The 27,291-nt window shown below is 46.4% G+C and overlaps 1 protein-coding gene across 6 annotated transcripts in view; it reads right to left on the bottom strand.

Moving 5' to 3' along the window:
* FGGY (FGGY carbohydrate kinase domain containing) overlaps nucleotides 1-27,291 on the bottom strand; it is a 375,878-nt gene that overhangs the window by 31,281 nt on the left and 317,306 nt on the right. For 2 of the 6 annotated variants that reach the window (XM_084784087.1, XM_084784088.1), the window contains exon 15: nucleotides 8,131-8,220. The exons of 2 other annotated variants lie outside the window; for them this stretch is intronic. In XM_084784087.1, the coding sequence (XP_084640213.1) occupies nucleotides 8,131-8,220 (90 nt within the window). Of the gene's footprint in view, nucleotides 1-8,130; nucleotides 8,221-17,710; nucleotides 17,744-19,102; nucleotides 19,121-19,932; nucleotides 20,038-27,291 lie in introns of those variants that run through there. 2 more of the 6 variants (XM_084784090.1, XM_084784091.1) reach the window with 2 other exon arrangements.

The raw sequence follows: 27,291 nt of genomic DNA, 5'->3' as shown, positions 1-27,291 counted from the left end.
GAGTCCCGGGTGCCTGGAGCAGTGACACTTGGAGCAGGGGATCAGAGTAGGAATCAAAGGACCCTGGTTTTTATGCCCTTAGAGGACTCATTGTAGGGGCGGACTCTAGTTGCCCCAGGGTTGACCTTCTTTCCAAACTGAGGGCCCTCCCAGCATGCCAAGAGAAGCTGGAGGAATTAAGAGACTGTCACTCGCACTGCGCAGGGAGATAAGTGCTCGGGAGAAGAAGGCCTTTCTGTCCCTCTCCAGCAAAGACCATTGCTGCCTTGTCACCCAAGAGGCCGCCCTGCTTGGCTAAGGCATCTGGACTGGGTAACTGCCCTTGATCTCTCCCTCAGGGTCGAATCTCCCTCAGAATACAGCCCACCTGGTAGGACTCCACACATCCGCTCAGGCCTAAAAATCTCTTTCTTGGGGAGCTCCCCAGCGAGGCTTTCCATGCACATCTGGAAGCTCTCTACAATGGGCCTTTGAAGCAGCGAGCAGCATTCCGGGAAGGCCTGGCTTGCTGAGCTGAGGTTTCGAGAGCAGAAGCCCACATTTATTTTTCTTTCCCCGTCTTCTTTGCGGAAACTCCTCCCAGAGGCTTTGTGGGCATTTGCAAAGCAGCTCTGAGTTTCATCTCACTACTTACAGGGCTGAAGTCTACCCGAGAAGTGAACAATGGCAGCACTCAAACAGGGTTCACTGGTGAGCCGCCCCTTAGAGCCCTTTGGGTCCAGCCTGACTCATCCTCACAGGAGAGCGAAAATGACTCGCTCCATTGCTCAGCACCAGTGACATTTTGCCCACTCAAAGCACCTAAGGCTGGGTTTTCTGATGTGAAGGGAAGTAACCGTGCTAAGTCTTGCATGGAACAGTGTTATAGGAGGTGGCTGATGTAATCCAGTCCCTACATCACCCAGCACATGGCTTAGCAGGTCCATGGGTTCCTTCTCTGGGTCACACCCCTTCACATAAGCTAAGAGCTCCCGCGTTCTATTCAACCGAACTCACACAAGCTCCCTTTCTGAGGCGTTTACCCCTCTGCCAGTTCTGTTCGTTTCATTGTCTTCGACCTCTCAGTACCTCCTACCTTTACTCATGGCATGTTACGTCTCTTTTAAGAGGATGTATAGCCTACAAGCCCTGCGGTAGCTGTACAACGTTTCTGTTTTGGCTGAACCTCCACACCAAGCACAGTGCCTAGTTTATCGGTGTGCTCAGTGAATGTCTGCGCATTAATTACTCCACACAAGCAGTATTATTCAGCACCTACTCTGAGTTATAACAGAGCCACAACTATAATAGATAAAGAGCCTGCTTCCAGAAGCCTACATTGTAGCAGGGAAATCCAGAAAGCCATTAGGAAATGCATACATTCAAATAAGATGGAGTCAGGAGAACAGTAAAGAAATACAGTAAAAAGAGACTCCCAGTTGTAGCTCCAACACAAGAAATCCAGACAACAGAAGAAGCCAGAAAACTACCAACCACAGACTTTTCTTGAGTTGAGCTAGACAGAAAACTGAGGTTAAAGGGCAAGCTCTCACCCTCAAACCTGGAGACAGAAGACTCCAGTCACATCTAGATCTTTGTGCGACAAGAAGTTGCTGGAACCATGGACCAGCAGTGACACTTCAGTGACAGCCTGAGGTGCTCGCGCTGAGCGTGGACAAGTGTGAGAGGAACTTCTGACCGCCACGGTGTAAGCGGAAGGACACGCTCGAGTGGGTTTCACCTCCAAGAACCCACCAGTTTCTCACTGTGAGAGCCAAGCGTGGTCAGCTGTGGCTCTGCAGAGTGAGGGGAAGAGGGATCAAAGCATGGTGAAGGCTGCTCTGCCAGAGAAGGGGTTTCCAAACCTCCGTCCAGCTACACAGACGCACCGTGCTCCAGCTCTGATCATCACAGTGGCACTGTGTGTACATAGAGGGACACAAGCCCACATGGATACTTAGCTTTACATGCATGTGCGCTCAGGTGAGTGTGTGTGTGTGTGTGTTCGTGTGAAGACCAATGGTCAACCTTGGATGCTGTTCCTCAGGAAATGTTCACCTTGTTTTCTGATACAGAAGTGGCCTGGGACTTTCCAATATCTACCTGTTTCTGTCTCCCCAGCCTTGGCAATAGAAGCATACACCATGCCTGGATTTAAAAAAATAATAAATATGAATTCTGTGTGTTGAACTATGGCCTTCATGATTTCCAGCACATACTTTACTGACTGAAGTATGTTCCCGCCCCAGTACTTAGATCAAATCAAAATATTACAGGATGATTTTTTCTTCTCATTATTTTCCTACCAAACCAGCAGGACTCCAATTTAATGCTGTATTACAGCTCACAGTGCAGAAAGACACAGACTATCTATGGAGAAATTCTTAGGAAATCAGAGACGAGAAGAAAGATAAAAACAGGACAGTGGGTAAACTTGAAGTTTCTGGCACCTACACGGTCAGCACACATTAAACAAAATTTAAAAAAATGATATATATGAAATCAAACCCCATTACTCTGCATGCAAAATTTAATATAGTAAATTTAAAATTAAAAAAAAAACAGTTTTGTGGTAAGCTCTCTGAAATAAGCCCTCCAACACCAGTGAGTAGGGAGAGAAATGTCACCGGTGGATGAAGGCTTCACTGGGTTTACTTTGCATTCTCACTTTATACTCTAAGACTTCAAGGCGGGGCAGGCAGGCAAGCCAGCAAGAACTTACAGAGCACATGTGACAGTCAGCAGGTGGTTCAGGGCAAAGAGGCACCGTGTCAGCTATTTCTGTTATTCTGTCCCAAGTAGCTAATGGACTCAGGTTTGGCAAAATAAGCAGTGTAGGCAGCTCCTGAAGTAAGTCACTGAGTGACCAGTATCGGATGGTTGGTCCTTCCTACCCTGTTCTACTTCAAAAGTCACATGAGAGACACAGCTCTGTGAGTATGGCGCGTGTACTGCAGATTCCAGGGCAGCTGTTAACAATTTCTACAGTATGGTGACTGCTCTGGGAGAGGAGATAAGACGGGATCCCATCCTAGCCAATGAACACTCGAGGAAGCAGAAGTTAAAAAGGGAGACATGAAGGCTGAGGGCAGTGTGGGCAAAAGTACGGCTTGGGCCAAGGTATCAGTTTGAGACCCATGGGGCCACCTAACCTCCCTATCCCCCAAAACAAACAAAAGATTGCGTTAAGAATAAAAATTATTAGTTTGGTGGCACGTGTCTGTAATTCCCATACTCTACAGGACAGGTCAAGAAGATCGTAAATTTGAGGCTAATTAGGGGGACAGAGGAAGACCCTGCCTCCTAACGGGTGGCAGGATAAGGACTAAATATAGTAAATATGAAAGATTTGCTACAGGTACATGTCCATCCATCTGTGACAGTAGTCACTTGAATGCTAATGTCATGAATATATTAGTTAATAGTTCCCCACAGTCAATTAGGGAAAATGGAGGCCTGTAGAAAACCTGTTGTAAATATAAAGACTGATGGGAGCTGGAAGTGAGGATGGGAAGAGGCAAAGCAAAGGCCTGGGAAGGACATTCTTGGCTCTTGTCATATGACCAAAGGTGTTAAGACATAACACCAGGTGTACTTCCTTGCTCTACTTAAACTATCTACTTAAACTATCTGCACACATCACCTGACATTTTGCTTGCTCTAATAATAAAAATGAGAAGTGCTCAAACACGTGGAGCTCCCTGGGTCCCCTTGCAGGTCTTTGGAAACACCTGGAGCTCCCTGGGTCCCCTTGCAGGTCTTTGGAAACACCTGGAGCTCCCTGGGTCCCCTTGCAGGTCTTTGGAAACACCTGGAGCTCCCTGGGTCCCCTTGCAGGTCTTTGGAAACACCTGGAGCTCTCTGGGTCCCCTTGCAGGTCTTTGGAATACTGTTTGATCCTCGAAGACTCAGCCTTGCTTGCCACAGGGTGGGTTGACATAGCAGTTCTATAAATAACAGGCTACGCACAAGATCTGGTGACAAAGAAAGGTTTATGTACTGGTAAGTGGCAACTGGTGATGGAAGTTCTCCAAGAGACGAAACGATCCCTAATGTGTATGTATTAACAGAACATGAGAGACTATGACACAGAACTTGACAACCGCAAGGAAGAAGAGACCAATTCACCACGACAGTTCCAACTTCAGACTGCAATTGATTGTCTAAGAGTCACAGAATAAGTAAATCCTGAGTACAACTGCCAATCAACTTGTTGCAGTTGACAAGGAATAGACTAAAACAGACCCAAACTCTTCCCAGGGCCACTTGAGGTCTTACTAAGGCTTGTGTCCTCTGAGTAATAAAAGAAAATCAGTTAAAAGAACAGAAATAGTAAGTTCTCAAACAATAAGGGAATTAAACCAGAAATGACAGATGGGTGAGAAAACCTTCGATATTTGGATATTGAACAATACACTTCTAAATAACACATGATAACATACCATAACCAACAGCAAGTTAAGGAGAAGAGGGTTCATTTTAGCTTCTACTCCCAGAGGGACAGAGTCCACACTGGTGAGGAAGGTGTATATGGCAGGAGCAGGAAGCTGGCTGATCACATTTTCATCCACACAAGAAGGTGCCAAGAGCAGGCAGTGGGGTGAGGTTATGAGCCATCAAAGTCTGCTCCCAGGGATGCTCTTCCTCCAGCAAGGTTGCACCTCCTAAAGGCTACAGAACCTTTACAAACCACCAACTGGGGACCACGTGTTCAAACACGTGACCACGTGGAGGACATTTCTCATTCAAATGACTACAGCAACATAAAGGGAGGAAAGAAAAAAACTAGGTTTAGCAATAAAGTTATAGTTACCATGCTAAAATCATCTATGAGAGAAAAACATGGTAAAACTGGATCTCTAAAGTCTACAAATGTCTCAAGGAGTTATTACTGTAAAAGAATGAGACACGAGAAGAAAATACAAGACCTCACAAAAAACTTCTACTCTAAATACATAAAGAACACCTAAAACTCTAGAATGAGAAAAGCAACCTGGAAGGTGGGGAACTGTGCAAATGATATGAATATATTTTTAAAGGCTGCTCTTTTGGCTGCTTTCCCCTGGTGGGGCTTCCTCCCTGGGCCACAGCAGAAGGGGACGCCCCGAGTCCTGTTGTGACTGGATATGCTGGGGTGGGTGGATGGGGGGTACCCCTTCTCTGGGGAGTAGGGAAGGGGCAATGGGGGAAACAGGAAGGGACAGTGAGACGGGGAGAAGAGCGAGGGGGCTATGACCAGGACGTAAAGTGAAAAATTAATTTAAAAAGGTAAAAATAAACAAATAACAGTAGATAACCCAGTGGCAAAGGAGCCTGTCCAGACACCCAGGGCTGTTTCTCCTTAGGGTACTGGGCATTCCCATCACATGGGTACACAGCTGCACACTCCCACAAAGGTGAAGCACAAACGCGTGCACAACGACGTCAAACAAGGAAAGAGGTGCAAGCAAGAGGTTCACCACAAAGCTAACTACAGTCTTTCCACACAACCCAGCAACTGCGCTCCTAGCTGTTGACCCAAACGTTAAAAAGAATCTATGAACACATCAACAAGCTCCCCCGTGAAATTTCAAAGCAGCTTTGTTTATAATGACGTGAACCCTTTACAGAAGGTGACGAAAACTGCCCTCTGTAGGTAACAGAGGTGTCCTCCGGGAGTCCGGTGTATATCTATACCAAGCAGTTTTTAGCAATGAAAGAGCTGTGACTAAGCCGCAGGAAGATATGGACTAGTTTCAGATGCTAAGTGGATGAAGCACACGCATGCAAAGGTTGCTCAGGGCCTGGCTCTAAGCACATGGTGTTCCGGAAAAGGCAGAACTATAAAAAGATGGGTGTTGCCAGGAGCTCAGGGGAAGGAAGGGAGGGGAGTTGAACAGGTGAACTTAGGAGATGTTTACTTTGCAGGGTGGTGAAAGTCACTATGCCAGACTGCAATTGTATTTACATGGCATTATATATACATTTGTCACAACTACTGAAGGGTGTGGTACAAACGGTGAAAATCAACACTGGTGAATGAAACAGTAACAACAAATTAGGAGGTAGGGGTTCTAGGACAGAAAACAGTATGTGAGAAACCAAGTGCATCACCCGTATATGAAACAATCCCACCGAAGGGAGCGGGAGCTCAAGGTGCTGGTCTGAGAAGTGTGAGAAAAGAATAAAGACCCTAACCTAAGCAAAGAAGGAGAAGAGGAGGAGGAAGGAAGGGAAGGAGGAGGAAGGGGATGAGAGCAGGAGGCGGAAGAGGTAGGGAAAGGGAAGTGAAAGTGACAGATGGAGGGAAAGGCCAGGTGCTTGTAAGCCAAGCACTCAGGGAGGCAGAGGCAGAGGATTGCTGTGAGTTCAAGGCCGCCCTGATCTATAAATTGAGTCCAGGACAGCCAAGGCTACATGGAGAAACCCTGTCTTGAAATCCCCCATGCCCCCCCCCAAAAAAAAAGGAGGAAGAAGGAGGGAGGAAGAAAAGTAATTCTAAAGAAAACATGTAAACCTTTGTTTAAGTGCCACAGGAACGTGTGGTAAAAGTTCTAATGCGTGTAAACTGGGCCTGGCAGGTTGGGTGAATCCAGGGAAGACAATGGAGAGTTGGGTCTCACTTTTTGAGCAAGAATTTTCAGATTAAAGAGAGGAAGGAAAGAGGCTTGAATATCTATATAGTAACACATGGAACTGTTAGCCTGAATTCACGCTTAGCTTGGCAGTGACAAAGAGCACCACACAGGGCTATTCACACACATGCTGCGTCAATGTCAGCGGAAGGTGCCAATCAATGACCAATCACAGTGATGGGCACCTTTGTGCCCAGACTTTGGTTTCTAATGTCCCTCATTTCTAAAAGCCAGGCTCCTGGGAGAGAGGGCTGGTTCTAGGACTAGGGTAGACACAGACATGGTGAGCCTGGATACTGCCATAAAGTTAGAACACAGCCGTGGAATCATGTCAAGGGGACAGAGTGCCAGTGCTGCCAACTGGAGCAAGTGAACAACAAACAGAGACTCCAAAGCATAAGTGTCTCCAAGTTATTACACGGCTGCACGAGTAAGTCCGCACACAGAAGAGGCATATCAAGTGTACGTGGTGTGCAGGGCAACTCGCCACTCTCTGGGCTGTTCCCAGTGACTTCCTTCCTAAGACTACAGTACAGAAGCAGAGAAAACAGAATAATGTTGCAGTGAAGACCTTGGTAACTCGGGCGACTAGGACGATGGGCTGTAGTGACTCGATCCCTTGACAGAAGGTGACGAAAACTGCCCTTTGTTTTATTTTGTTTTATGGGGGCTCTTCCTCTCAGACCAAAACCCCAGTTGAATCATAAGTGTGATAGCCAGTGAACTCCCAATGGAGATACGTTCTACAAAATACCTGACGGGAATGAGAGAAACCAGTGGAACGGAGTCTCCCAAATGCAAGGCTGCAGTATCTGGAACGCGATCCTAGAGCACTGAGAAGCACACAAGGTGAAACTGCGTAACATACAGCTAGTTACCACAATGTATCAGTCTTCTGTAATGAACTGTAACTAATACAACACTCCCAGTAAGCTGTTAATAATAAGGGAAACTGGGTGTCTGGTTCATAGGAGGCTCTGTATTATCTTTAGCCATTTTGGTAAACATAAAACTACAAAAATAAAGCTTGCTGGAACAGCACACTTGTGCATGCGTACACACGTTTCGTCACATGCAGTGTATGTGGCATTGGTATACACATGCATGCTGTGGGCATATGTGATGAGTCCTGGGGGAGAAAAGTTGGATAGAAGGAAGTGAAAGTAACGGGTAGGAGAGGTGGCCATCGGTGCAGGAGGCAGGAAACTGCATCTCAGACAAAATGACATCTTTCTAGAGACGGAAGGCAACAAGCATGGGGCATAAGAATACGAAGCAAGAGGATTCCCGGTAGAGGGCTCCGAGCGCAAGTCTGTTCAGCCTCCCTACAGAAGGACTGACCACCTGCTGCTCACCCTTGGGCACGGGGAGAAGGGATGTGTATGTTGGGCTGCGAGGCATGGTGGGCACGCACGGGGCTCAGGCCACCGTCAAAGCAGAAGGAATGAAAAGGTAAGACGAATAGAAATCTCCATTTGGAATGTGACTGTCACTCCAGGAGTGTTTTTATTTTTGATAATCATCCTTTGTGACACACCTGCTTGCCCAGGCAGGCACACTCTAAGACAAGAGCTCCAACAAGGAAATATGCCACCACAGAACAGGTCTTGGGCAGGCTGTCTCCTTTCTGAAAAAAAAAAAATTGAGATTCCTATGTAGACAAAATAAAAATGAAGGCCTGTGACTGGTTTTTCATATACTTCAGTGTATTTAAAAAAAAAAAACCTCAATATGCCTGAAATTTTTAGATAATGGAAAAAAATGGATTTCCCTTGTTTTTCCTTTTGGTTGTTAAATTATTTGGCCTAAACATCCATCTCATTTATAGGCACAACCCACATCTGTAATTAGTTTCAAACCACCAAAGTAGAAAGAGGGTTAGCCCTCAGCTCTCTGAAGGACATGACACATTATGACACATTGGCTTTCAATAGCCAGAGGTGTTAAAGGCACAAATCCAAAGTGTAAGCGCGCGGCTGAGGCTTGTTTAAGAAACAGCGAAATGACTTGCAAAGCATGCCTTGGAACAAGCAAAATACGATCCACTGCTCGTCCACCTCGTCTGTCCCACTTCTACTCCAGAATAATTCCCGGAATGACTGGGCTCCTCTAGGCTCGTCACCTGCATCTGTGTAAGTGAGGGAGATGTGTAATGCTGCAGATGAACTCAGAGCCACTCCCATGGACCAGAAAGGGTCACAAACAAAGACACTGTCACCACATGGGTCTCTCACAGAGGGGCTTCATCTGAGGGCACTTGGTTTATTGAAGCGCAGTAGATCAACACCCAACCACTCATCATATCTTTGGTGCATTAGCCTCTCTGGGCCTCCATGTCTCCATGTCTGAAAAGACAACCATGTCAAGATTAAATTAAATAACATCCCCCAAACGGCTACGGGAGTGCTCAGCTTCCAGGTGGTGACCAGCAAGCAGATGCAATTCTCCACCCTTTCTCTACACTTGGCGTAGATCTGGTATCCCTGATAAAGTGTACTGAGGAGTCAATACTCCAGATGAAGTATTTGTTGGAAGTCATAAAAAGATGCTGTCAACTAAAAACATTATTTTTATATGTATGAGTGTTTTCCTGCGTGTGTGTGCATCATATGCATGCAGTGCCTGTGGAGGCAAGAAGAGGGAGTCAGGTCTTCTGGGACTCCAGAAATCCTGATCAGGTGGGTGTTGGGAATTGAACCCAGGCCCTCTGCCATATCAGCAAGTGCTCTGACCCACTAAGCCTCCTTTCCAGACCCATACAAAGATACTATTTTCGTGTGTGTCTGTACATTCCATTTATTCTGTTTCTTTAGAGAACCCTTATAGATACAACCAGAATAACACAACCAGTAAGTGGAAGAACTAGATCTTGAACCCAGGTCACTCAGGTGGCAGAGGCCATTCTCCTAACTGCTGTTAAGAGATTTAATGTACTCTTTATAAAAAAGAAAAAAATGCTTTTAACTTTCATTAAGTGACTTAGTCGAGCTGAGAGAGATTGATGCTCCCAGAATAACCTCAACAGCCTCATCCTGTGGAACAGGAAGTGACTGGGCCAGGAGCAAGAGGGACCAGTAACAATGGCAGGCCAAGCTGAGGGGGCAGCTGAGCTGTCCAGCTGTGTGCCTAGGAACAAGTGGAGTCCGGAGGAGATGACACACATACACTGGCTATGGAAAAGGATCTGGGGCACTGAACCGGGGTGTCCTCTTTGCTCCAAGCATGGAGAGTCCAGAGAGGGCACCAGTGGAGAGACACTGAGAATGTGTTCTCAGAGGCAGAAGGCTAGAATGAAGGATTCTGGGAATGGCCAGCTGCTGAGTGGCAGGCTCTATATGAAAAGGCTCCAATGATGTAAGTAGTGCCAGTGTTTGGCAAAGAGCTTTTTGGCTGGAGCCTTGACGTACCATGTGGACGTAAGAGTATGAAGGTGTGGGTTACAGGGAGACTTGGATTAACCACAAAATGCTTCTGGTAAGTACAACTTTGAGAAGGGTCAGGTGACAAGCCCACAATGACACCATTGTCATCTTACCACTGAAAAGGCATCCCAAGAGTAAGAAGCCAAGACTTGAACCTGCTGACTGTATCACCGTGAGAGGAAACAGCCCACAGCTGCTGCCTGAACATGCTGTGCTCAGTAAACACGTATTGGGAGATAGCCCTCCTCTCCAAATGCCAGGCTCTGTGGAGCCATAGGGAACTGAAATGATGCCCTCACTCAGAAAGGGTCACAGTCTGGAGGGCAAGACCTTTAATGAGCACCCACGAGCCTGGCTGATCTGCCCTTTGATTCTTCTACTGAGGTCAGAGATGCTCTGTATGAGGGGAAACAATGTGTTAGGAGCATGCTTACACTCCAACAGCATCTGATGTGATTCTGCTCTGATCAGGAGTGATCTGATGTGACCAGTGCTAAGATCAGAATCAAGACCTGGTCCAAACACCAGCACAAAAACCATATTTCTCTCAGAGCAAGTTCTCAGACCCTATTCTTATGGTCCGTGAAACTGGAAGCAGAATTCCTATCCTGATTTCCTCCTGAGGCAGTTTAGCAATTGGCAGTGCAGATTCGGGGGGCCTAAGCACCATCATTCAGAGCTTTGTTTCTGTATTTACCGGTGCATGACCCCAGCTGTGCTCTTCCCCATCCGTGGGAAGGAGGCCATAACACCTTGTAATATACAGGACATAAAGACGGAGTAGACTGACACGTGGGCATTGATCGGAGCCTGAAAAGTGCTGACATGCGTGTGAAGGTTGTCTATTTTCCTTCTTGTTTCTGCTTCCTAGAGCTGCTGGGCAGGTGTGGCAGGACGCTGCATTACTGGCTCAGCATGGAGCCCTGCCCTTTCTCTTAAAACCTTAGGAACTACATGCATTCATCATGTTCACATGGAAGTCGGAGGACAACGTGCAAGAATCATTCTTTCCTTCTACCATGAGCTCAAGTTGTCAGGGCAGGTTAGGTGCCTTTACCTGCTGAGCCACATCACCAGCCCTACACAATAAGGCCGGGCTAGAGACAAGCCTCCATGCTGGTCAGTGTCCCCACCGGAGGCTGTCTACGCACTGAGGTCTGAGCAGCACTGCTCATGCCCTCGGTCTCACACCCTTGGTCTCATGCTCCTCAACCTCACACAAGGTCCTCTCTTCTTTTTATTTATTTTTTATTAATTTATTCAGATTACAACTCAATTGTTTCCCCATCACTTGTATCCTCCCCTCCCTCCCTCCCTCTTTCACCCTATTCCTCTACCCTAGGTCTATGACCCAAAGGGAACTCTTCCCCCACTATATGGTCATAGGCTATCAAGTCTCATCTTAGAAGCCTGCTTATTCTTTCTTTGAGTGCCACCAGGCCTCCCTACCAAGGGGAGGTGGTCAAATATGGGGCACCAGAGTTCATATCAGAATCAGTCCCTGCTCTCCATATACCTGTGGAGAATGTCCTGTCCATTGGCTAGATCAGAGTAAGGGTTTGATGTTTATTACTTGTATTGTCCTTGGTTAGTGCCATAGTTTGAGCAGACCCCCCTGGCCCCGATCCACCCATCAAGATATTCTTTTTGTAGGTTTCTAGGACCCTCTGTATCCTTGGCGATTGGGATACATGTTAGGACATTCTACTGGAACCCTAGGTAAGAAAAATATAGGAGAATGGGGGGAAATAGAAGGTCCTCTCTTTTTGACTTGTCCTCTTTAGCTATTCCAAACTCAGACTCCAGCTGCCCAGCTCACGCCTGCTTCACAGCCTCGTATAAGGCTTCTGGATTTATGCTACTTCCTTTATTCTGTTTTCCCAGCAGTGGCTCATCTGGATTTGGCAGGCAGAAGGGCTCCTTTCCTGAAAGCAACCCCTTCTCAGCTCCCTTTTGTCTGTAGTGGGGCTGACAGGGTGGCTCAGGAGGCACAGGGTCTGTAGCTCATTGAGTCTGTGAGAAACTGATAATAAGCAACAGCCTCAAATAAACCACGATAGCTTCACATGCAGCAACTGGGATTTATTGAAAGGGCATTGCTAGGAAGGCCCAACCATGAGCACAGAAGAGAAACAGCAGCACAGACACTCTGGGCGGTGACTGTTTCCAATTTTCCCAGTGATGTTTTGCTGCCACGGCCTATGCCTTAGCTTCATTATCTATAAAGCTGGTCACTGTAGGGAGGGGCGACAAGCCTGAGTGAGTGAAGTCCCTGGTGAATGTGTGTTGTTGACATGAACCAGCCTTAGCAAGGATCCCAGAGCCTCAGACCCAGATCACAGGCACGGAAAGTCTTTTTCTGAGTCACGAGTAGATGTTGACAGTGTTTGGAGAAAATGGCCATCATGTCTCTCCCTCCCCCCCCCCCCCCACCTCCTGGACATTCACATTCTGAAGACTGCTCCCCTACAGAGAAGGCTCCTGGGATTAGGGAAATCCTTCCCATTGATCCAGCTGTCCACCATAAACCCTACCTTCTTCTTTATCTCTGTGTAGTAAGCCTGCTTCCTTGTCAGCTGCACACAGTAACACTGCCTCTCTGGTTAATGTTGAGCTTCCAGCTGCTGTGGTTTCCCCATCTGAGAGCCCAGAGCCTCTGACTCCAGTTTTCTGTCTGTATGTCCCGTCTGTCTTGCCTTTGTTCCCTCACCACCTCAGTCAGGTCCACATACCTGGAGACAGAACACGCACTCAGCCAGTCATAGTGTGGTCGGGTGTAATCAAGAACAGGATGTGCGAAAAACCGCGTGGTCAGCAGTCTAGACTACGAGAGCGCGTAGGTGCCTCTATGACTGGCCCGGAAATCTCTCTCTGGCTTTCAAAACGCTTCAGACAGGGTCTGCACTGCTTGTCTCCTCCTCTTTTGTACACATTCCACTGATTTGCTGAGAACTCCACTTCCTCTGAGAATTTCTATTCTGCACCTTTTTTGGATTTTTTCTTTCTTTCTTTCTTTCTTTCTTTCTTTCTTTCAGCATTCAAATCCGCATCTCTCCTTTGCAAATTCGACCTCACATTTCAGGTGCCACCTGATTTGTCCACCATTCCCTGATCCTGTCTACAGCTCGTGGGCTTCACGTCCATGAATGAGTCCTACTAAATAGCCATTAAATGTCAGCTGCTGACTCAGGATTTTGATTTTTCCTCCTCAATTAGAGCATGATACTTCCTTTTTAAAATGTATTACCCTCATCACAGTCTCGTTATTACTGTGTGCATGTGCGAGTGTGTATTCCTGTGTGCACATGGAGGGCAGAGGATAAACTGGGATCCAAGTCAAGTTGTCAGGCTTGAGCAGCGACATCTTGCTGGCCCTGGGAAATCCTGAATAGCCACTGATATTGTTTGAAAATGCTAGTTGACTAGCTGGGCACGGTGGCACACATGTGTAACCCCAACACTTGGGGAGGCAGGGGTAGATGGGTCTCTGTGAGTTTGAGGCTACCCTGGTCTATTAAGTGAGTCTAGGACAGCCAATGTTACACAGAGAAACCCCATCTCAAAAAAACCAACCTCCCCCACCCCCAAAAAGAGCTAGCTGGCAGTCTAAAACAATGATTCCAAAAGCTCCTAACAATGTGACACTGGATGGCCCCGTGTAGGAGTGTAAAAGATGCTCGGACTCTGAGATCTGCAGCAGCTTCTTCATTTTAAAATAGACATGGTGGTGATGCCACAGCTCCTGAAGCTCCATGATTGACTGAGTTGCTGGCAAAGGTCTGCTGGGCTGAAATATGGCAGAGAGCGGGGGAGGGTCCGGGAGGGAGTGCCACCAAGAATGCCCATGGTCGCTAGTGGAGTAGCAAGCATGTCCTCTGTGCCACGTACTGCACATGCTGCTCATGCGTGTTACACACCAAAGCTCACAGGCAACTGAATTCAAATCCTACTCCACCTTGTGAGCAGCTGTGTAGCCTTAGCTAAGTCACCTAGGATGCCTGAGGCTCATTTCTTTGATCTTTAAATTGGGAGAAATTAGAGCAGAGGTCAGCATTGCTTTTCCCATAGAGGCCCAGAGGTAAACATGTCCCAGTAACTGTTTCCCTCGCCCCCACCTCCGTTTCCCATGAGACCACTGGCTCAAGCAGCCCTGGGGAGCTCTAATTAGCTGCACCAATAGGGCAGGCTTCCCAAATACCACATGAGCTCTCTGTCACAGCACTGCTACAAGTGCTGCATACAAGGGGCCATAGGACTTATGCAAATCAATATGGGTGGCTATGTCCCAATTTCACTTTATCTGTAACTGGATTTTGGCCAGTTTATTGGGTTCTTTTTCCTACCTTCCTGCACCACCCAGTCCCTTCCAAACCCCCAACACCAGGCAGGAGAGAAAGAAGGTTAGAGGGGGAAGGTGCCATTGATATCCTTAGGCCGCTTCCTGCTGATTGGGGGGGGGGGAGGGCACTGACCAGCAACAGCAGCAGGGGGAGTAGCAGCGCCATTACCACTACAGGCCCTCTCAGGGGCTCTCACATTATACCCTCTCAAGAGTCCCCAGAATTCCAAACACAGACCATCCTCAGTTGACAAAATCATGCCTCTGCCAGATCATGAGACAAATCATAGCCAGCCGCTGTGGACAATCTGAAGCAGCCCGTACCCCACACCTGGGATTAAAACAAAAGCACATTCACAAAACATTTCTGTGTTTTTAAAAAAAGAAACAAAAATTCTTACTAATTTATCTATAAAAATATGCAGTGGAGAATATTTAGCCCATGGGAAAGCTTCTGGCTTCTAATCTAAATTTACATTATAGGGTCCACAAATGATAGAAGAGTTAATATAGCCATGCTCTTAGTACAGAGATAATCTTTTGGTGCACGGTGTAAAGATTGTCCTTGTATTTTCAGATGCTGAGTTCTGTTCCAGCAGAGATCTGATTACAGTCCAGACTTTGTACTGTCATTATTATGCAGCATCTTCTATTCTTAGTACTTTGTAAACATTGTTTTCCATCACCTTCTTGTTGTTCAAATAAAGAGGTGAATGGCCAATAGCTTGGCCAATGGCTTGGAGAGTTAAGGTGGGACTTCCGATCCCAGTGAGAGGGTCTCAGGTGGGGACCAGGAGGGTGCGGGAGCTGCCACTGAGACATGGATGAAGCAGGTGCTGGGGCGAGACTAACAAAGCGGGTAACAACAGGCCATGGGGCTGGGAGGTAGGCCAGGCTGGTGTTATTGGGTTTGGTAAATATAAAGACCTCAGAGCAAGGTCAGGCATAGAAACCATACGTGTATACTTAGGATAGTGCTCAGCACACAGTAACTGCACATCAAATGGTAGTTGTTACTGCTGCTGTTGCTGGTCAGTGCCCCTAATCAGCAGGAAGCAATTTGTCTGATGATATCAATGGCACCTTCCCCCTCTAACCTTCTTTCTCTCCTGCCTGGTGTTGGGGGTTTGGAAGGGACTGGGTGGTGCAGGAAGGTAGGAAAAAGAACCCAATAAACTGGCCAAAATCCAGTTACAGATAAAGTGAAATTGGGACATAGCCACCCATATTGATTTGCATAAGTCCTATGGCCCCTTGTATGCAGCACTTGTAGCAGTGCTGTGACAGAGAGCTCATGTGGTATTTGGGAAGCCTGCCCTATTGGTGCAGCTAATTAGAGCTCCCCAAGGGCTGCCTGAGCCAGTGGTCTCATGGGAAACGGAGGTGGGGGCGAGGGAAACAGGTACTGGGACATGTCTGTACAGAAAAGAGGAAATCAAAGCTCAGAGGTAACGGAACAAACACTGTAAGATCTGGCATCTTCTGACAGTGCCAGTCAGATTAAGAGTACAGGTCATTTCGAGTTGAAACCCTTTAGCTTTTCCGCTGCTGCAGTGCTGTGAACTTTGCTGCTCTCATTAGAACCTAGGCCTGATTGCATTGGCCCAAGGTAAACCCAGTGTGTCTGGACTTGACTCAAACACTGGCGTTAGCTGATTTTATCATCTGGGGACCCAGATGAAAGCGAGTCACTCTGCTGCCTTGACTTGGGCTCCAGGTTGCAGGCGGCGAGGACCAGTTGTTTGGTACATGCTCCTGCCATGCGGGGTGCACACAGTCGCAGACTTCCCTTGCCCCCACCTCCGTTTCCCATGAGACCACTGGCTCAGGCAGCCCCTGGGGAGCTCTAATTAACTGCACAAATAGGGCAGGGTTCCCAAATCCCACATTAGTTCTGCTCTGTAATGCCAGAACTCCTCCGCCATGGAAGAATGCTCCATGCCCTGGCTCTTAACAAACCCAGGAAGTTCAAATGCATTGGGGGTGGGGGTGGGGTGACAAGAATCCCAGGCTGTTCTGTGAGAAGGCAAAGAAAGAAGGAGCTTTTCTCGGAGGGGGGAGGGGGACAAAAGGGCTCCCTGAAATGTCACCGGCATGCCCTGTGAACTCTTGGGCTCCCCTAGTTCTCTGTCTGAGGGTCTTGGGGTGTAAAATGTAAAGCTGCCCTCAGGACAGAAGAGGGACGGACACCTCACCTTCTGAAGCCAGCAACAGAGATTTCTTTTCAGATTTCATATAGGAAGAAGAAGGGGAGGAGGGAAGGGAGGACGGAAGACACACGCAGTGGTACAGACTGTGTGTTTTAAAGCAGTCTATTTATCTGCTTTTCTTTGCCTCTGTTTTCCTTCCTTTGTGTTCTTGCCTCTGCTCTCATGCCAAAGTGCAGTGTAACCAGGAGCCTCTTCTGCGACAGGACTCTCTGGTTCTGTAGCTGAGGAGCACTGCAGTACTTGGTTTTGTGTATGTGGATTTAACAACAATCAGCTGTCTGTTTTGTTTAATGCCACATGTTCTGGAGCAAAACCACCTAGGTCATAATCCCTAAAAGGCAGGACGTCTGTCTGTTCTCAAGTTCAGGGGACCACTGTGCTGTTGTATGTATAATGGTGTACAAGGCAGAGGGAAGACCCTGGCTTGGCCTTCAACTGCACAGAAATACCATGGAATAAAACACTGGGCTAGGAGTCTCTAGAACTCGCCACCATGTAGGCTCTGACACGCAGACACAGGAATATCCCCCAGGCTCTTGACTAGCTAGGCTTCAAGCAGAAAGGACACAACTGGATTTACTTGACTACCAGTGGCTTCCTGACTCAGGAGGAATAATGAGCCTTTCATTAGTGTGGCTATGTTTTCTGATCCTAGTAGAGGCCTAAATATTTAAAAAATAGTAATGTGTTAAGCTTCTATGAAACTATCTCTATGTTGTATGAGGGGCAAATGTCCTCTCACAGCCCCCATTTCCTTTCTCCTTTATTAAGAAAAGAGAGGCTTTTATTGCCTCCGTCGGGGATAGGCCGTAAGCTACTCTATCTGGGAGTCAATGTCACCCTCATTTTATTTCCAAGAGCTACTGATGGCCGGGAGGTTTGGAGGGCTATGTTCCACCAGCATCTGCTTGCTTAAAAATGTTAGGAAGCTAAAACGTCTTAAACTTTGAATTTTTACTCTTGTGACTACTCTATGTTGCCTCTTTTGACAGAAGTCAGCAATATTTTAAACAGAAAAAAAATAAGGAATGACTTTGCTAGAACATACTGAATGCATGAAACAATGGCCAACTGGACACAGGACGGAAGCTTCGCTGACACTGGTCACTGGGAGAAGGCACTGGCCTCAAAAGCAGAGTCTGGCTCAGGAGTTTCCCAGCCTTAGACAAATGAAATATCCTGTTGGGAGGCATGCAAACAATTATCACTTTTTATTTATCATATAGGGACTCTAAACAAAATAACTTGTCAACATTTGTTCTCAACAATATTTTATAAAGCAATGATAACATGAGATGGGGGAGGGAAGGAGAGGGGGGAGGAGACAAGAAGGGGGAGGGGAGGGGAGAAGAGAGGAGAGGAGACAGACAGAGGGGAAACCATTTGAACAATTCTTACTTGCTTTCATTATAAACAGATACGCTATTCTATTGCTTTCATTTCCAAAAAGTTAGTGACACTTTACTAGGACAGTGAGTGTTGGCTGCCTGGCCCCCTCCCCCTTGTAGTTCACCGAGCCTCATGTTGAGAGGGCCCTGGCCTGTGGTTTAACGATCCCCAGCTGCTGTCCTGTGGCTCTTATCTTTATCTCTGAAGGCTGATAGGCACTGCAGTGGACATTGTGGAGCCTGGGGCTGTCTCTGGACAGGACTCTGAATTTTTATCTTGCAAATGGAGTCAGCATAGTGCGTACCATTCGATGATATGCAATAATTACCAGCCTATCCATAGGTCCTTCCTTGCCAGGGACATCTCCTCCACTCCCCACGTCATAAGAGCTTCTCTGCCAGATGGCTGCAGTTCCTAAACACCCTTGTAGAGGGCAAGTTTTCTGATAGGTTAAGCACTGGGCTGGGGGAGCTACTGCGCCTGTGTCAGCCATATTGGAGGCCAGCGGTCATCCTTTATGGTCAGAAAGCACTCTTCCCATGGGCAGACCTTTGGGCACAAGTGCACACATTGATTTTACATCTTAGCTTTGTGAACCAAGGAAGCCAATTATTAAGATTTTTTCAAATGAATCTAGGTGCAAGTGCAAACTGCTTCCTGCCCCTACCAGCTGGCTCTGTGGCTTGAGGAAGCAGTCTGACTTTCTAGACTATTCATTCGTGAGCGTTGACGGGAGCGTCTGCCTACTTCACATAACTCACTTACACAGAGCCTCCAAGTACAGCAGGTGGTCACGCCCTTTCTTCTCCTCACTGTCCCCACTGAGCAGACTGTGGGGTTTGGGCAGGCAGTGCCTTATCTAGGGAGGGCGATGCTGTGGCAGGTTGGCCTGTCTAAGAGGCAGCGCAGTGCAGCAGAAGTGCTCCCAGGAGTGGCTAGCTTTGATGGGTGGAAAGAACTAGTGAGGTGTTGAGAAGGCAGTCTGGGGAGGCAGAGGGCAGGGGGACAAACAGTTAAACTCCTTTCAGTTTTAGCACACACCAGCTGTGCCCTTAGAGAGCGAGGAAGCCTGCTTTGGGACAGGACAGCAGTGCTGGATAGCGAATCAGGACGCATGGCTTCTCATCTTAAGTTTTCCATGTAGAATCATAGTGACGTCACCTCCTACTGTGGGACAAAAACGTCCTCACTGTTTAGAATATTCTAGACCAATTGGCTTGTTAAACACTGTTTTTTTTAATAAGAGAAAATTATAGAAATATATTCTTTAGGAAACTCAGACTTACATACGCACCTAGGATAAGTCCCTGCAAAGAAATGGCTGTAGGAGACCTGCTGCTTAGGAAAGGCAGGGATGGATGCAATTCCTCTACGAGGTCATCTGCCAACTCTGGGATAGTGCCCTCTAGCCACACAGAGGGCACCGCAGTTGAGTGGTTATGAATGGCTCCCATGCCCAGGGCAGATCCAGCTGTTCTCATGAGGCATGCTCAAGATTACCCTCCAAACAGAAGGAACAAGGGGCGTCTATGACAAGAATCCCATGGAAGGCTATTTATGGCTTTGTTTGGGGGCCTATTTATGGCTCTGTTTGGCTTTATCCTTAGCCTGGCATGGCACGCAGAGTACAGCTGAAAACACTCTTTTGTCATACAGGATACATTTTCCAAACTTACACATGAAGCCGACACTCCAGACATATGCCCCGGTGCTGATTCTGTTCCCCCGAAGGAACAGTCACCCTGTCCTCATCCCTCCTGAGTCATCCCCCACAGAAGTGGACAGATGTTGTTGACAACACAGCATTAGGGACTGTGAATGAGGCAGATCCTGGCTCCAGACCCCATTTCCCCACTGTTAGTCTCAGGCAAATCTCTTAGCCCCTCTCTGCCTCAGTTTCACTATATAAATAGAAATAGTACTTATTCAGTAAGATGTCACCAGAGGTCAGATGAGATACATCATATTATCTTACGTACATCCTTCATTTTGTCTGTCTTTCTTCCCATCTTCCAGAGACCTGGCTCCAGTCTCTGTCTCTCTTCCTCAGTCTTCAGTCTATGTCTCTGCAACTCCACAGCCATCTATGTGGACAAGGGTGGGATTTGGCCCCGGTTCCATGACCTTTGCTCAAGGTCCCTTAGTGTCATCAAGGATCTGTACTTGAGTAGACTGGAGATACGGGTAACAGTAATAGTTAACTGTCTAATCAGTAGCTACGTGCCTGACTTATGATCTGCTGCAGGATGTTCAACCACAGTGTGAACCCTGCGGTTGGGTTGCTTACTGGAAGAACCTGTTTCTAGCTGTAGTGTGGCTCATCCCTAGCACACACCTTTAATTCCAGAGCTTTCTGCTTGAATTAAATAAAATCAACCACAGGTCAAGAGGTGGAGTAAACAGCCAGAACATAGGAAAAAAAAAACCCATAAGAGTTAGAGTGTGGAACTAGAAAATATCATCCTGAGTGAGGTAACCCAGACCCAGGAAGACACACATGGTAGGTACTCATGTATAAGCAGATATTAGCTGTAAAGTACAGGATAAACATACTACAACTCACAGACCCAAAGGAGCTAAGTAACAAGGAGGGCCCAAGGGAGGACGCTTACCTCTCAATCAGAAGAGGAAATAGAATAGACAGTGTAGAGGTTGAGGAGAGGGAACAGGGCAGGAGAGGGAGCGCTGAGAGAAATGAGGGTAGAGATCAGATGTGGGGAGAGTAGAGGGTGGGATGGTCAGAGGGCTTTCAGGGAAAAGAGAAACTGTGAGTGGGGGCATCTCTGTGACAAGCTGGAAACCTACGACAGCTTCTGGGAAGATATGGAGGTGACTCTAGCTGAGACTCCTAGTAGCAGGGTCATCGAGACTGAAGAGGCCGCCCCTAACTAGAAAGGTCTCTTAGTGGAAGGAGGGGAGCACCAACACACCCACAAAAGCTTTGACCCCAAACTTACCCTGCCTACAGGATGTGCAAGCATAAAGATAGAGCAGAGATTGAGGGAATGTCCAACCAAAGTCTGGTCCAACTTGAGACCCACCCACGGGAGAGAGCCAACCCTGGTACTATGAGTGATACTTTGCTATGCTTGCAGACTGGAGTATAGCACAGCTGTCCTCTGAGTGGCTCCAAGAAGTGGCAGCTTGGAACAGAATGTAAGACTCACAGCCAATAACGGGAGGAGCTCAGGGAGTCTGTGGAAGAGTTAGAGGAAGAATAGAAGGACCCAGAGACAGGCACTCCATCAGAAGATCTACAAAGCCAAGTAACATGGGCCCAGGATATCTTGTGGAGATTGATGCATCAAACAAGGACCATGCATAGACTCAACCTATGCCCCTACACATACATGGCTGATGGGCAGCTTGGTCTTCATGTGAGTCCCCTAGAAAGGGGAGAGGGGGCTGTCTCTAACACTGACTCTATTGCCTGCTTTTTGATCACTTTCCTCTGGTGGGGCTGCTTCACCATGCTACAGGGGAAGAATATGTGCTTAGTCCTGATGTGACTTGATGTGCTGGTGTGTGTGTGTTTGGGGGGGGGTCCCCTTCTCTGAGGAGTAGGAAAGTAGGGACAAGGGGAAGAGGAAGGGAAGGTGGGATTAGGAGGAAAGGAGGGAGGGGCTTATATTCAGGAAGTAAAGTGAATATATATATATATATATATATATATATATATATATGAAAAAAGAAAATGCGAATTCCGAAGGCAAAAGGGTGTGTTCATGTGTTAAAAGGCAAGATCACTACCAATAGATAAATGGCTTAAAAATACGGCTGATATCGGATCTCACATTTATGATGGTACTCTGATAGGAGAAATAATTTCTAAAAATTTGACTTTTTAAAGAAAAATCAAAAGGTCAAATATTTTAATTGCTGTAAGAAAGGTGTTCCTAGAAATACTTTGTTTTTCTAGAGATAATCTAAAAAGAACGCCCCAGCCTTGTGGAGCATACAGAAGGTGTGCCAACGGCCCGCGTTAGACTGCTGAAATACAGACAAACAAGCAATGGACAAGGTGACCCTTCCCATGGGAAATGCCCTAGGGGCCTCGGCAGACCCTGATACCAAATTCCATCCTGTCAGCATGGAAGAAACCCATCTACAAAGCAATTAAAAGATTTAATGTCTGTTATTAACAACAACACTGCTCTGGATATAATGAAGAAAAGAACACCTTCAGTAGATAAACCAAAAACTTCAGGAGAGACCAGAAAACAAGTATTTTGGCAAATTGCTATAAATGATCAGATACCAAAGTTAAAATTACAAATAAATGGCATTGAAAATTGAAAGTTTAGTAGACCTAGGAGCAGATGTAACAATTATTTTCTCCAAAATCTTATTGGTCTCTTCAGGGAGTAAATATGCAGTTTCTAGGACCTGGAACTTTATCTCATTGGATAAAACAAAGTGGGAGATGGCTCAAATGTACAGGGCCAGAAGGACAAATAGGAAAATTAAAGCCACATGTGGTTAACATAGCCATGAATTTATAGTCAAGATTTGTTGCAGCCATGGAAAACACAGAGTAACATTTGTCCAAGTTCAGAAACAAACCATAAAAAAAAAAAAAAAAATAGAATGCTTCTGAGAAAAATGTTAAAAGGTATTATCAAGAATAGTCATAGACCACTCAGGTTGTACATACTCAGGAAATTACAACTGTGGAGAGACACTGGATAGTAGAAAAAAAACCGGTTGGACTAATCACCCTATATATTTTAAAGATATGCTGACCTTAGAATGGAAACCGAGATACGTGTTATGCTGGGGAACAGGCTTTGTTTTTGTTTCCACAGGAGAAGAAAGACTGTGGATACCACAAGATTGGTAAAGATTCCATTTGAACAGGAGAGACCTCCTGGATAAGGAGAGGCAATAGTTCACCAGACAGCTTGGCCAATCAGTCCAAACTAACTCACAAAGACTACCAAATGCCTTTTACTTGATCAGGCATGAAAAAGTAAAAATGAATAATAATATTCTTGAACAACAATTTACCGAAGGCAAACTTTCCTTATAGCCGCTAAAAATAAATAAATAAATAAATAAATAAATAAATAAATAAACCACATCTTAATCCTATGTTAGAATATTAGAATGTAGATTGCCATGTGGCCCAGGTCATCTTCGATATCAGCTTTTGAGTTTTTTCTTCAATAAAAAGAATATTTTTGTTGTTTGGTGTCAGAAACAGTTAAGAAATTAAAATTGGTTAAGTAAATTCAAAGCATTACTGCAGTTTAAACCTGTTTTCTAAATCTCTAAGAGTTGTTGTGATTTGGAGCTAAGCTAACATATATGAGCAGGGCAGTGGTAGCCCAATCCTTACCATCAGCAGAGACAGGTGGGTCTCTGTGAGCTAGCTGTTTTCTAAATTCCAAAGATAGAGTGAACAAGGTGGTGTGGCTCATGCCTTTAATCCCACCACTCAGGGACAAAACTCAGGAACAGCTCCTAACTGGTATCTTTGCACACAAAATAAATCACATATCCATGTTTACAGATTATTATAAAAACCCTCTACAGGGCTACTAGAAAGGCAGCTCATTTCCAACGGGACAGTAGCGAAGGGCAGCTCATGTGCCTGCTGACAAGCTCATCTGTTTGTGTATGCAACACATAAGAAGATGTTACCCTAATGATGTATATCACATTTACTAGTGAATTGCCTACTGGGGACTCTTAATAACGCAAAATGGAGTCTAGCAACATATGTCTGTTGGCTTCTATTGCAAATGCTTTCCATACACGGAGGAGAATTAGTATTCTCTCTTTGAGAAACGAATCTGGATACTGTGTGAGGCATGGAGAGCCTTATACTCAGGCATTGCCAACCACCCTATGGTCATAAGGACACTATTCACACTGCTGGGTAGTAGACGGCTGAGTCCTTCACAGGTGGAACTGGTACCCATCTGAATTATTGGTAAAATAGAACAATTGAGATTTTGTTGGAAACAGCAATGATTATTTCATATCTCTAGCAAGTCTACAGGCAGGCACCTTTAACAATCTATTTTTATACCTGAGGAAACAATGTTTGAGGCTTAGGTCAAGGTCACAGGAATTCTAACCAGCATCTGACTTCAGAGAGTTCTCCAAGTCACGCCCCCACCTCCGCATGCAAGCATTGTCATTTTCCACAGGTTCACTCCTGTCCCTTTAAAGCACCTCCACCACCAGGGCACTCATCCCTTCACAAAGTGTACTTCCTGTTTGACTTTCCTGACTATGCCATGGAGCAGAAATTTTCATGCTTTACAAAGGAGCCCAGCCAGGTGTTGGTGGCACATGCCTTTAATCCCAGCACTTGGGAGGCAGAGGCAACCGGATCTCTGTGAGTTCAAGGACAACCTGGTCTACAAAGTGAGTCCAGGACAGTCAAGGCTACATAGAGAAACCCTGTCTCAGAAAGGAAGGAAGGAAGGAAGGAAGGAAGGAAAGAAGGAAGGAAGGAAGATAGAAAGAAAGAAAGAGAGAAAGAAAGAAAAACATTACCATGGAGCCGAGTTTGGGATGAGAATGCTGTCCACTATCAACACGCAGTGAAGGAAGGAGCTGGGCCTGAGAAGCCATACGCTATGTCTCAGTGGCTCCTGACACGCACTTTGTAAATGCTGCTCCTGGTACAATTCACAGCATCTCAAGGAAAGTAGATGGGCAAAGGGAGAGGACAACAGATATTTCTGGCCCCGATTTTGGCAAGAATGTGAAGTGACTGGCAATGTCACATATTGGTGGAGATACAAACAAAGGACTGTGAGGATTGAGACCACAGTGAGCACAATTTTAAATGGATAGCTCTTTCACTGCAAATCTCACGCATTTATATCCCAGAGAAATGCTCATATTTGGATATTCAGGACCGTATCACTGGAGACCCCTACACCACCATTTCCAGCAAAGAGTAGGAACTGCCCGTGTAACAATCAACAGGGTCCTCACTACACTACTCTTAAAATGGTGATTATAGAATAACTATCAATGGGTAACGGACACAGGGAAGATCTGTACACATCAGTGCATTCGATAGATCTTATTAGTGAAGAAAAAGTGGAATACTCTCTGCTATGCGATCTTTTGTGCTTGTGTGCATGTGAGTACATGAAAATGGTAAAGAAGACATGGGGCACGTGTGACAGTGATAAGTCTGTGTGTTAAGAGACCTGGTGTCATCTATCCTTTACTCTGTATTAGTGTCACTCCTGTTTAACAATGAAAGTGCACTCCTGACACTTTCCAGCTTGCTACAGAAAAGAAAAACATTCTCACTCTGGAGGAGTACTGTACAGGCCAGCTCATGGCCTGAGAATGTAGGAACCAAGGACTAAATCAGTTTTTGTTATCTTGAGAAAGCGTGTGTTCAATCACACTTCAGAACAACTACAGCGAAATAACCAATTGCCAGGCCTTGTAAGCACAAACTTGATTTAAATCCTGGGGTCCAGCAGACGCACACTAGATGTGAGTCCCTTAAAGAGTGGCTCCTGCTAGCCTAAAGCATATCAGAGGTCCCTTTAGCTTTCGCTCCCTCAAGATATAAACCGTGTTTAGGGGGAAAGCAAAGTCAAATGACTCTTGACGGAGTTTGTTTTTAGTATGAATTATTTTTCTCCGCCTCCTTGCTTTTAAAGACAGATCCTATTCAGACGGGTTGGGCAATGATTTCTGGCAATGAGGCTGACTTTGGGGCCTCCTGAGAGCTGGAAGTACATACTGGGGAGAACTTTCCCCATTACAATGGCTCCGCCATGCTCTCCCATCCTCCAGCATGCTGTAGTGGCAGCGTTGAGGGAGAACGGTGACACAGCGGGATGAAAAGCCTGCACAAATAGAGCTGCAGTCCTGACTTGGCCACATGCTCATGTGGGATGCCAAAAGATCACACACCTGCTCCAGGCTGCGGCTTCCCCACTGCACAGTGGGAAGAGCAGTGACTTGGATTGCACTGGGGACTCCTTGGAGTGATGTTGGCCCAGGGTCTGTCATTCTGGTAAATGGCTCTCAGCTGAGCTCCAGGACGGGAATGTAGCCTTTGTGCCCTAGAGTCTGCCTAAGAGCTGGCCAAGAGGCATGTGAAGGAAGGTGACATGAGGGTGCAGGACCCTGGCAAACAATAGCACTACTTGCATTTATGAGGCACCAGGTTATTTCTTTAACTGCTTTACCATTGAGATTCATAGATAACTGTCCTTGGTAGAACCAATGTTTACCCACATGTCGTAGCTGAAGGAACCAGAGGCACAGTGCTTAGGAAACTAAGCCAAGGCAAGAATGCTTGCTGCACAAGGGTAAGGGGCTAAGTTCAGAGCCTGGAACCGCCCCCCCTACAGAACAGGGAGAGGAGGGCTGAGACAGGAGGACCATTGAGCCTTGATGGCTGCCAGCTAGCTCTCTATTCAGTGAGAGAGTTTGTCTTAGTGGAATGGGAAAAGACAGACAGACAGAGTACCCACTGGCCTCCTCTGAGAGACATGAGAAAAGGGAATGTACGTAAGGAGTATGTGTCCTCTGAGAACTACTCCCAAGAGGAAAGCAACTCAGGAGACCTGCTCAGGGGGTTGTGGGCCCACTGCTGAGGACCAGAGGCCAGGACTGCCGTCCAGGGAGGATGAGAATTCCAGAGCCGGCAGGAACCTTGGGCAGTACCTGGAACCGCTCCATCAGACAGGTGGAGGACAGGTGTTTGGTTCATCTTGCACTATAAGTTCATAGTTGAGCAAAAACCAGAATCTAGACCATTCCTTCCTGATCCTCCGCTCTGTCTCTGCTATCCAGACCACAGGTCATCCTCTTCCTCATCAATGTAACACTCTGACATTGTGACATCCTCTTTCTTGTCTACATGTCACCTTGACTTCTGTACATGGTTTTGCTTGTTCATCTTGTAGTTCCTACTTAAGCAATGAAGGACAAGCAACGCCAACGGCCATTTGGCTTTGGGTGTGTCCAGATCCACTGACCCATCATCCCTGGAATACAATCAATATTTGCAATGCTTTCCCAACACAACACGGTACTATTAAAATATACTTGGCAAACAGCTGTTGTAAAGGATATGGTTCGCCCCAGGAGTCTGTCGAGGGGGAAGTGATGGGCAAGGCTGGAGAAAGTGGTTTCTCAGTGATTAACAAAGACTTTTTTTAGATTCACATCTATCTTGACCATATCAGCTGCCTCTGTACACCATAAGGGTAGGAAAACATTTATTTATTAATTCATTGTTGTAGCTGATACACAACTAAGCTTGCCTCTTAGTCCACGCTGCCCCCAATCCTATACCTCATCCCCTGAGCAGGAGTGCATGTGCACTTGCACACACATGTACA

The sequence above is a fragment of the Acomys minous genome (assembly GCF_964271855.1).
Source record: "Acomys minous genome assembly, chromosome: 1".
NCBI classification, from domain to species: Eukaryota; Metazoa; Chordata; class Mammalia; order Rodentia; family Muridae; genus Acomys; species Acomys minous.
This window is presented reverse-complemented; position numbering and strand designations above follow the sequence as displayed.